Below are 12,672 nucleotides of genomic sequence, written 5' to 3'. Positions count from 1 at the left end.
ATCGATCATATAGAACTAATCAATGCAAGTATTGCAATTTATATTCAAAGTGGTAAAATTTCACATCAGCTCGCACTTTTAGAGTCCTGATGTTATATTCCGATTACTATTAATCGGAAAAGTAAATTTTACCCCAACTAAAAATTCTGATGTCTCGCGCGCAGTTTGTCAACAAAAACCAGCTAAACTAAAATTTTTAAGTCCATTCTTTACAAGACTTTCTTATAACAGCTATAACAAAATAATACAATATAAAAGAATATAATCAAGCTAACCTGAACCAAACAAATCAAACGGATGCTGTGTGTATGTATAAAAACAACAAAATATTTACGTATATATCTTCCATTTTATCTTCAATTTATGCTACGTACAAGTGTTGACAAATCTGTTTTAAATCGAAACAAAATTTTCCTATCTATATAGTGTACCCACAATTTCGGCATGATTTCTTTACATACTCCTGCTACTTACTTCCGATTCCACTATCAATTAGTTAACGATAATCGACAAAAAAAAAAAAATCAATACCAATAAAGCCTATATATATTTTCATAAATCTGCACATAGTTTTGCATTCAATATCCATTAAATTGCATGCGAATATCACCTCACATATACCTTATATACTCCCTATTAATAACATATTAAATAACCAATACTAATCTAATAAATTTATTCTTCTTATGCTAAATGGCGTTGAATGTCGAGAGGTCAGTTTGGTATGAATATTAATAAAGTATTTACTATGTGTCTGAATTATATACTAATACAAATCTTAACCCTCTTTTTAGACTGCTAACTCTACAAGGATCAAGGATGGCATAAACTTATATTAGTGAATACTAATACTGTGCTACTACAATAATAAATTAACTATTTTAGATTAACCAAAATTAAGAAAAAAAAAATGTGTGGACTTTAATAAACATATTTTATAACGTTTTAAAATATGTGTTTTAATTGACTCAAATTAACCTACCTTATTTTATATAAATTTAAAATATAACCGCTCTTAGTTTCGGCAAGTGTGGAGTAAAAATTGCAGAGGAGCACTCACTCACGACTATCGCAACTGACTATCGGCATACAGCACCCACGTTCACGCAGTCAACTTATAGATAGTCCATGTGTTAAGGGTTGATTTTCAGCATCGCAGCCAACTTCACTTGACGCAGTATTTGGTTCTGCCTTGAAGTTGGCTCTACAAATTAATGTCCTGCGTTAAGTTGGCTGCGTACATTTTTCACATACAGTTTTAGCAGAGACACAACCCCGCACGATGAGTGTGTAGTTGGGAAACGAACCCAGTATTTAATGAAACAGTTGGAATTTAAATTGTGTTTGCCGCTGTGGACCACAAGTAGCAGATGCTACACCAATATAGTACTACTATGCTACTGTATTTATACCATAATCGCTACTACTGATATTATATTAGTATTATGTATTCAAATACAGTATTTCAATACAATAGCAAGGATATAATAATCAATGCGTATTAAACGTAAATTAAAACTTTGGGCATTCCCATTAATGTTTTTATTTTTTCAAAAGTTTCCTCAATGCAAAGACCTACTCCATAAATTTTTTTTTTTCGTGAAAGAGGTAGTGTTATTTACGGTACGTTTAGTACGCACAAAGGCTATCATAGTACTCATAGTTACAATTTTAATACTTTAGTTATTTTCGATATTTAAAGTCATTTCCTATCACCATCAAAGCCGCCGTATATACTTATGGTATTGCTAGCTTTTAATGAAATGCATTTTTTCTTCATTAATATTATTGATAATGTTTTTATGAAGCCATATATTATATTTATATACATATATGTAATAAAAACATTTTTATATTGCTGTAGGCCGAATTTCATTCCCAAATCTAATTTTATTTTATAAAATTAATTTTTATTTATTCTAAAGATCTCTGTTTCATCCATCTTTCGCATCTAATTCGAATGCATCGACCAAAGTAATTTCATATATCAATTTGTAGCTTCCACCATAATCTGCAACTGCTCAACTATCTTCCTCTCTCATTTTCTAAGCCTTCCGCAAAGTTTATATCCACTTCGCTTTGTTTACACTTACATTTTGTTTAAATATGTTGCGATTTTTTCGCACTTGTAAATCAAACAATAAGCTACACGCAGACACACATACACTCACATGAATTCACATGCTGCACTTCCGAGTGCATGAGGAATGCAAATCAACTGTAATCGCACAACAATAACAACAACAATTGAATACACAAAGTGCATTTTTTTATCTATATTTTTTTTTTGCTGTCCATCAAAATTGCATGGCAAATACTCAAAGCAAGTGCTGCGCTTGTGGGGCATGCCTCAACGTTTGATAATGAAACCCAAAACATGGCGGTTGGGATGGGACTGGTCAGCATCCCTAAGCCCTCTATACACACTCAACCCCCCGCACTTAAGTGTTTGCTTTTTTTCATTGCATACTTTTGTGCGTGCAAAAAATAATATGCGGCTTTTTTACACACACAGGCACAACAAGCGCGGTTTAAGCCTGTATATAAACTATGTATAATACCTTCCTGCATCTGTGTGTGTGTGTGTGTGTGTATATGGGAATATATTTATTGTAGTTGTTGTTTATGTAACTGGCATTCTATGTACACCATTGCCCACGCACAATTGCGCCAGCGAGCAACAACAACAACAATGGAAAATGTAACGCGCTTTTGTTGTATATTAAAATTGCCGCCTGTCTTACTGTCAATGTCTGTACGCGCGTTTGTGTGCGCGTGTGTGTGTCACGTAGGCTAGTGTAAAGTATATAATTAACGGCATTTCACATATGCATGTATGTGCGGGTAAACGTATCGCGTATATAAGCCGCATATCCCACCCAACCCAAGCCAACCCCCTATTTGTCGCTGATTACACGGAATACATAAAGTAAATGTCAAAAGCGATACACACACACACCCACACATACACACGGACTCACAGCAGTTGTCGCTGTTGTTGTTGTTGCTGATTGAGTTTGAGTTGCTGATGAGTGCAACCGTCGACCCCAATGAACCAAACTCCTCGCGCCAGTCCAAGCAAAGCTCAGCAACACCCCCCCCCCACCACACACATACACACATCTGCTTTTGTCCACTCTGAGCCTACCTCAATATTAGTACACACACACACACACACACACCCACCCACTCACACATACACATTGATCTGCATGCTGTTTGTCTGTTGTGCCCACCCGCTGGCCGCTTCTTTCGTGTGGGCGCTTGCCATCTTGAGCAGCCCCCCACTCCAAACTCTTGTAGGTACTGTCCGGCATCTCCGCCCCTCCATCGTCATCTTCTACTCCTCTTCCTCCTCCAACCATTGTCCATTTCCAATGTACTGCACAATAAGCACAAATTACGAGTACGCATTTGACTGGTTCTTAGCGTGCGGGTGTTTTAGCTCAAGCTATTTGATTGTCCGCCTCCATATGGGGTCAATGTGTTGGTTGTTGTTCAGCTTTTGTTGTTATTGTCCTTCTCGTTGTTGTTGTTGTTGGTGGTTTTTCCTCTGTACAAATTTTTGTAAAGTTTTAACTTCTGCATTTGGGCTTTTGGCTTTGGGTTGTCGTTTGAAACTTATTTAGCTTAAAGAGTTTGCCCAATTACAAGTTTTCAAGATTTGTTTAAAATTATTTTTTATTTATTCAATATTGTTGAAATTATTCAATTTTCCTTATGTGATTCTGTAGTAAAGAGTACAGAACAAAAAGTATGTTTCAGTTTGGGTTTATTATATATATTTTTAAGAAAATGGTATATTTTTTGTATTAAATTATTGTAATTTATATATTTATTATATCAAATTCTATGAGCTATTTAATTTACTTCATACTTTATAAGTTAAATATTTTACTTTTTTTTTAAAGATAAATAATTAAACCTAAGCCAGTTGCAGATATAATTTATATGCTTTATTTAGTGCTTCTATATTTCACTGCAGTCAAAAATAATTCAACTGAAATTTTACTTTAACCATATTTAATTTATGATTTTATTTCTATGCAAAATGAATATTTATTTAGCTAGGGAATAATGTTCAATATGAAATATTTTTGCGAAAGTTTGATTAACAGTTTAAAATTAAAAATAAAATAAAATTACATGAATGCCCAAACCTTACTTTAAAAGCAGATTAAAAACTTAATGAAATATACAAAAAATTAAAACCAAATTGCAATTAAATATCACTCGCTCTATTGACTCTTCAAAAATGAACGTAAATTGTTTTTAATATTTAAAGTAGCTGTTAAAACTGCACTAAGGGCAGCAGTCATATTTTCCATCCAGCTGACCATTGGGAAAAAAGTTAATTTTTTATAGATATTTGAAAACTGCGAATCGCATCATTAATACTAAATGCAAAAATGCGAATGTAAAAAACTATGCAATTACATAATTTGGCTAATGGCTGATGAACAAATGCCGCATGCACAAACAACAGTGCGACACACATAAACAAATCCCACTCCCACACACATACACACGCACATTATTATTATGTACACTTGATAGATACATAAGTGTTTTGCCTGCTGTTGGCAAATTTTACAGTACATAGAAAACTGTACTCGTCGTCGCCTGGCATCTAATTATATACAAACAGTGTGCTTGCCAGGGGTTCGGGTGGCTGCGGGGGGCGCCTATGAAAAATCACTTGAAAATCGACCAACCACTGCCCTAAAATAAACCTCAAACCTCCCTGTGAAGCTGGCTGTGGCCAAAGCAGCAGCACACTTGAGCACTTCCAAGGGGGGAGGCGGGCAGGCGAACTGAGATTGCCAAAGTAGGCTTAAGATTTTCTTCGAGAGAGAGTGCACAATGCATGAGGCAAGACAAAACCAAATATAATGCAACATTTTTGACAAGATGCAGTACGCACACACGCACATACATACACATGCACGCACAGCATGCAACTGCAGTTTGTTTCTCTGTATTGGTTTACTTTACTCATTTGCAATGTTTTTGGTAGAATGTAAAATTGAATTATTTAAAATTTAATAGAAAATCTTTGGCTTGTCTCAAAAATATATATACAAATATGTATGTATATATATATATATATATATATAAATATATGAATATATGTGTATGCACTATATCAACATGCATACCGTATATGTGTTTGTATATGTATATGTTTGTACAAAGACAGAAGCTTGTTGTTCTCCAGCTAAATTGTGGTACATTTCAATATGCTCTTGCTGCTTTTCACAATTCCCATATGATTTGCTTATATATTTTAATTCCTAAAATTATATTTTATATATAATATTACTTTCATATTTTATTTTGTACCTAGAATAAGCTTGTAAAATATATATATTAATACATGTATATATTAATACATGTTCACATTAATATTTTTATTTGGTTTATTTATTTATTTTTATATTGCTAAATATTTATTTATTTATATTTATTTGTTTCGATTTATGTATATGCTTAAAGTTTGAATAAAACCAATTACTATATATATATATTAAAATGAATATATGTATGTATTATATAATATTGATTATTTTAAATATTTTTTTAATATTAAGACTGCCTATTTAATTTTACTTTTTCATCAAAACATGAAACTTTCAATAGAACTAAAAATTTAAAAATAAAAATATTTTAGCAGTTTTTAAAATTTGGCATATTTGTTGTTAGAGCATATCGAATTTGCTATATTTTTGTTGGCATTGTTTTTCTTAGCCGCATTTATATATATATTAATATATATTTTATGCTTCACTTCACACACACACGCACACACACACACATTTACTCCCTGAAATATCAACATCTTGAGTTTGCTTGGCAGAGTTTGAAGACGGAATCGTTTCGAATCCTCTTTTGCATCCATAGGCCATGTTATCATTTCGGTAATTGCATTTTTGTGTTTGTCGTTGTTGTTGCTGTTGCACATGTTGTTTTATTTGTTGTTGCTGTTGCTGTTCGTGCTGCACTTTACGGGTTTTTGTTTCCTTTGGTCTCTTCAAGGGGTTATTTTGGTAATTTTCTCAAGAAAACTCAAACCTTTGCCAATGCGGCCCATAAATAGTTGACCTGACCGCTAGCTCTCTCTCTCTCTCTCTATCTCTCTTTCGCTTCGGCATCTATCTCTGTCTTACTCTATGCATATAATTTGAGACAAACACATACACACACAGCCACACATATATATATATAGATAAATATGTAGAGCATTAATAAATATGCACAGCAGGCATTTATATAGGATACATTTAGGCGCCGTACAGCCAGCATCCTTTGTGACTGCAAAATTTATTTTGTATTTATTTCTCTTGCAGTTTCCAGTTTTTTCTTTGCCATTTTTTGTCAGCTCCTTGAGGAAGCTGCAAATAAATGAATGAAGTCTTATAATTGGACTTTGCTTTTACACCTTTTGGTTTTTGCCAGATATTTAGATATATGCACGTTGATTCGCAGCGGGTTTGGGCCATTCAATATATCCCCGGGGTTAGTCATAAAATGATGTAACAAATACACTTTTTTAATAAATAATAAATAATGGAAGCAAATTATTTTAGACTTTCGTCTCTGTCTCTGTCAGAGTCCGTTGGCAGCATCTGCAGTCCTTTGAGTGAGTTTATAATAACTGTGTCGGTCAATGTCCTGAGGCGAAAGGCAGCATTTACGACTCCATAAAGCATTTACATATGTATTCTTACAAAAAATCACGAGTCGATTTGCCTGTGTGAAGGGGAAGCGTGAAGAATATCCATTGCTATATATATAAATATCCACATTTATGGAAATTTAATGTCCTAAATCGAGATAGCTCTGAGAATTTCTGTCGATCTAGCGTTAATGTTATACCATCTGATGGGCATATATTGTAATAGACGTTTCTTTAATTAGTTTATCTAGCTCTCTTCGTTTCTCATCTCTGTTTTCCCGTTTGGTTGGCTTCTGTTTGATCACAACGATTTAGTAAACCAATAAAGCTAGACACGACAGCACAGAATTTATTTATTTAATAAATTTATTTTATATTTTTAAAAGCCTTTTCTCGTATATGATTTTGTAATTGTTTTCAATTTTTTAATTATATAGTATTTTTACTATCAACATTTTTAATAAACTAAAAATTTAAAATTAAATTAGACACAACAAACATTCATCTTGTTTTACTAAAAAAAAAATAAATAAATAAAATAAAAATATAATAAATATGTATATATATTCATCGTTTTCGCTGCAGAGACAACAAATTTAAATCTCGTTTTCCTGAAAAAAAAAAAAAAACCAAAACAAAAACATAATACATAAAATACAAATAAATAAATAGAACAAATTTAATAAATATGTATATATATACTTCCTTTTCCCTGTTAATGTATTTACAATTTTCTTTGCGCACGCACAGACTCAAAGATCGAATGACTTTGATAGTCGCAGCAAATATGATCATTACCGCATTGTCAATCTCATTGTAAATTGCATTTAAATAACAATCGAAAATTAACGATGGATGGTTGGATGATATCGCATAGTTTTGAAGCTGAATGGTATTTTGTGTAATTCCTTGCCTGTGGGCGAGCCAAGCAAACAAACCAATTGATGGGGCAACTAAGTGGGAGTGGGCAGGCGACTAAGAGAGATAGAGGGAGTGAGAGAGACAGAGAGAGAGAGAGAGAGGCAGAGTTCTATGGGTGTTAGGCAGCAGGGGTTAAAAATAAATAGCAGTGTCCAGGTCTGCAGGAGTGGGGGAGTGGGAGTGGGCAGCGCAGAGCGGGCTGCTTCGAGTGGGCAGATAATGAGCGGCAAAAAAAAACCCAAAGTGAGAGTGGTTTGAGCGTTTGGTGTTTGTTAGTGTGCGTGTGTGTGAGTGTGTGTGCGTGCGTGCGGCTTAACAACACAACATAAATTAACGCATATTTCAGTTGCAATTTAAAAACGCACAAAGAGCGAAAGGCTGCCGCTGCTGCAGTCGACGTTGACGTCGACGGCGATGTGGTGACGCCAACGTTTCAATTATATGCTGTTGTTGTTACAGCTATTTTTATTGTTGTTGTTGTTGTTATCATTAACATTTTTGTTGTTGTTGTCAAAAGTGCCAGCACAGCGCAATAACTGTTTGCCATTGTTGTTGTTGTTGCTGTTGCTGCTGCTGCCGCCGCTGCAGCTGCTGCAGAACGCACAAAAAATGAATAAAACAGACAACGCCCCTATGAGGCACACGCACACTCACACACACATGCACACGCACTTGCTGAGCTGTCGCCGCGCCTAAAAGTATGCAACGCATTGGCTGCCTATCTGTCAGGCTGCATCCTGCATCCCAGCCTGCCGCTCTCCGCCCGCTCGCGCTCCCCACAAGCGCTGTACATTATTTACCTCTTCTTCGTTTTTCTGGCGCTGCTGCTGCTGCTGCTGTGTGTGTGTGCGCGTTTTTTTTTTTGTCCCTGTTGCGTTCGTTTTTTATGCGTTTTATTGTGTGCGTGCGCGAATGAAAAATAAAATGTATAAAAATACATATAACGGTACCGCTCCAACAGTCGCCGCACACGCACATTGGCCTCGCCGTCGCCCAAACTCCACGACGGCAGCGCCAGCATCAAAAAATGAACAAAACGCAAAAGAGATGCCCAAATGCGAAACTGCGTGCAAGCAAACGGGCCGAAGCGATAGTCCTGGCCACCCAGGATCAGGGCGCAGCTATATAATATACAAACACACACGCATGCATATACACATATGTATATATGTTTAAGTATATATATATATATATAGGTGCACTGATTGCATGGCGCATATCGACGGGGCCATATGGCATAGGGCAGGGCGTAGTAGGGTCTGCAGCGAAAAAACAACAACAAAAAAATAAATAAATTGAAAAAAAAAAAAACAGCGAGCAGAAAAAACAAACAAAAAATAAATACCCTCGCACAGCCGGCGGGGCCAATGGTGCGTATGTGTCACGGCGACAACAACAAACACAACAACAACAACAACAAAATGCAAATAAATTAAAATAGGTTTGAGCCGCTGTCCGCGTTGTTGTTGTTAAGCTGCACAAATATATTGCAAATATATATTTGTTGGTTTGCTTTTTCACATATTTTTTTTATTATTTTCTTTGTAAATTTTTTTTGTTATATTTTTTGTTGCTGCTGCGTTTTATTTTTCGGGCACCTAAAAGTGCACAACATTTTTTAATTGGGTTAGCAATTGAAATTTATCGAACTGCTGCCACGCACACACACACATTACCCACTCACTCACATACACACATACATACACAGGCTTCCCCAGAGACAAGCATAAAAAGCGACAAATGAATCGAACGCATTTGAAAAGTCGAGCGCACATAAATAAATAGAAAACAAAGAAAATTGCAGCGCTTCAATGAAATGCATTTAAAATTATTAACAAAGCAAAAAAAAGAAGAGAAAAGAAAAATGAAAATTTTACCCAGCGGAATTCAATGTGACGACAATTATATTTGAGGCTTTAACAACAATTTACCTGCGGCTAAGAGCTGCACCTGTCAACTGTGCAATATCAAAGCAGACGAAGAGTCAAAATATTTATTAAGTAAATCCAGAAGAGCTTTAAGAAACTGCTCTGATTAATTTGTATTAAATTTTGTATGCAGATATTTTGGCCATTGACTTAATTTCGAAGTTTCATATATATTTAAACAATAATAAATTGTATATATAAAAATAAAAAGTTTACTAAATTAATTCTGTAATATAAAAACGTCTAGGAAACCATTTACAATTCATAAAAAGTTTGTTGGGCTTTTTTACTAAATAATGCAAAAATATTTTAAGTTATAAAACAAGAGAGATAAAAGAGATAACATTCTAAAATAAATTTGTATGAGAGTTAGTTTTCAAAGGTACATATGCTAAGAGAGTAAATGCCTAACTAATTGAGCAACAAATTTATATTAAATCGGAAAACAAACCCCACGTTTTTTGCATAAATTTGAAATTATTTCATTACCATCAAATATAACAAATGAAAATATACTGAAAAAAAAAACATTCAACGCTCAAAAAAATGTATTTTAAATAATTTTTTTTTAAATGTTAATATAAATTATGGAAACTGAAAGAAAATCTAATGTCCTATATATATATATACATATATGTAAATTTATATATACTATATATATAGTAGTTCAATAAGACATACGGGGTATTGTTTGTTACCTTAGTGGGCGCGTCGGCATTTATTTTCAAGTATTTCACTGCCATTAAATGTAACATGCAAAAATAAACTAATACAAAATATACTTAACTGTCTGGTAGCTTATTTAATTTAAATAATTCCGAAATATATTTTATATAAATTTGTATAAATTTTTATTAAAATAAATCCGATTTTACAATCAATAATAATCAAACAACTCTACCCAAATTTCTGCTCTGCATTTATGTATTTCAAATCGTTTCAAGAATATAAATACAAAAAAAAACTGGTTGTTCATTAAGCGAAAAGTCACATGGATTCAAAGGATGTGTGGAGTTTTTATGGGTGTCCTTTGGCACAGCATCATCAACAACAACAGCAAGAACATCATCAGGAACTTGAGCCGCAGCAACTGGAAAAGCCAAGAGCACGATCAGCCCATCGAAAACTAAGCATTCGAATTTTATGTACAATTCTGGACCATTCTTTCTCACACACACACACACACACACACATACACAGACAGAACAGAGAACAAACTGGACATTATCTCTGCCGAAAATAATAATAAAAAGCAGGAAGATATATCTCAAAAGAGCAGACCATGCGGGCCAAGCAAAAGATTGCGGATCACGGCGACAGCATCTCAGCGTCTCAGCAGAAAACCCACCCCGATGAGTGACCAGCGTCCAGATTGCCAAACTGGTTGACCAAAATAGAATATGAGTAGCCAAAGGGGTTGTAGTAGCAGCATCTTGGCCGGATTGGATGTCAAAGTTCAACGTCTGATGCGATGCTGTGTCCAGTTTAAAAAACCGGCCTGGCCATGGATCACAGATCTCTGGGCTAAACTGAGGAAAACAACAACAAAAATCTGTTGAAATTTTGATGTGAAAGTTCAGCAGATTTTTATAAAAGTTTCATGTCCTGCCACGGATGCTGAGCGTGAGAAAGTTTCCCGAAGAAAACCAGAAAAAAATAACAGCAAATCTAAACGCAAACTTGTTTCCCAAAAAAATGTCCTGCATTGCAGTTGCTGCGCCGCCTCAGCCCGAAGGCAGCAGGGCTGCTGAGGTATGGCTCAATGTCTTGGGCCACTTAGCCAGCGATTTATTCATGCTATTTGGCCAGTTGGCTAATTGCTAACCAAATGCCAAAAGACGTCCTCTCCTTAGACGTCTTCCAAACATTAGCTCACCAAATGGCCAACGGCTTTGGCTGTCATTGTTTGCCTCTTAGCTCGCAGCTTGCCCAACACTAATTGTCCTCCAAGGAGCACGCCTGCCCGCCGTCCTGGCTGCACAACGTTGCAGATTGTGTTGCTGCCCCATGTTTGGCGGCCCTATTAGCTTAGGTATTCCATTAGGCGGCATCGATTACTCAGACATGCATTGATTTTTTCACAAGTGACTGCCAATTTCAATGCATAAACGATTAGCTGCAGTCCTTAATGAGCTGAAGCATCAGCTCATGTTTAGCTACCCGCCAGTTGCAACATTTCTGCGGTCAAAGTTTATATTTGTGTATGTGTCCATGTGTGTGTACATGTGTGTGTGTGTGGGAGTTGTCATCAAAAGGTTAGTTAATGTTACTCCTATGTCATCTTTACTTACATACATAGTGACATACTCCTATGCCATCACATATACTTTCTATGTCTTATGAACTAAGCTGATTGTATTTGTTTTATGGACAGAATATGGCTAAGCTCATTGGAAGTATAATAGCTTGGTAGCAACAGTTATAGATATGTTTTACTCTTGACAACTCTGTCTATAATATATAGATCATATGGTAACTGCTATCATATCATTTGATGATATTTGAGTGGAAGAAAGGAAAGGAAGTTTGTAGAGTATACTATACTAACGAATTTATTTCTGACTTTGTATTAAAAAAAAAAAAAAAAAAAAAAAATGTTGGCAAATTGTTCTAATTATATATAAAGATTTTATTCCTTATATGGTTTCTTAAAAAATTAAATCAATAATCACAATAATATTTGCATAAAATTTGTAAAAAAAAAAAAAAATAATAATTGTTTTTACCATCATTTTAATTTCTAAATGAATAATTTAGTTGAGCAATTGCGAATAGAGGCAAAAATATAATATCTTTCTAATATTTCACTAAGAATATTTTATAATTTATAATTCAAGTAAAATATGTGCATTAAATCAAAATATTACTATCAACATATTATGCCTGGAGTCTTGACTTTAGACACCCTAATAGAATGGAATTTGTATCAACTCTTATTTTCATATTCATTTCATATTTAATTTAAAACTAAACTTAGCTTAAATATGCACCAATTCCTAAGCGAAATGAAATTCATTATTAATTTTACTCATAGACAAACCATATAGCGATTCAATACTTTTCTGACTTGTCAGCTCAAAATGAAAGATATCTGACCCATGCCCATATCTGACCCATGCTTCCTCTGGCTAATCCCATCAAAAATAC

General features: G+C 34.5%; 1 protein-coding gene across 1 annotated transcript in view; it reads left to right on the top strand.

Moving 5' to 3' along the window:
- Positions 1–930, top strand: part of LOC6576449 (neuronal acetylcholine receptor subunit alpha-7) — a 119,683-nt gene extending 118,753 nt beyond the window's left edge. The window contains exon 12 of the mRNA XM_044008594.1: positions 795–930. Within this exon, the coding sequence (XP_043864529.1) occupies positions 795–839 (45 nt within the window). The 3' untranslated portion in view covers positions 840–930. The remainder of the gene's footprint in view (positions 1–794) is intronic.
- Positions 931–12,672: the final 11,742 nt, after the last annotated feature.

The sequence above is a fragment of the Drosophila mojavensis genome, unplaced genomic scaffold (assembly GCF_018153725.1).
Source record: "Drosophila mojavensis isolate 15081-1352.22 unplaced genomic scaffold, ASM1815372v1 contig_36, whole genome shotgun sequence".
NCBI lineage: Eukaryota > Metazoa > Arthropoda > Insecta > Diptera > Drosophilidae > Drosophila > Drosophila mojavensis.
The sequence above is the reverse complement of the archived record's forward strand: the minus strand, read 5'-3'. Positions and strand labels throughout refer to the sequence as shown.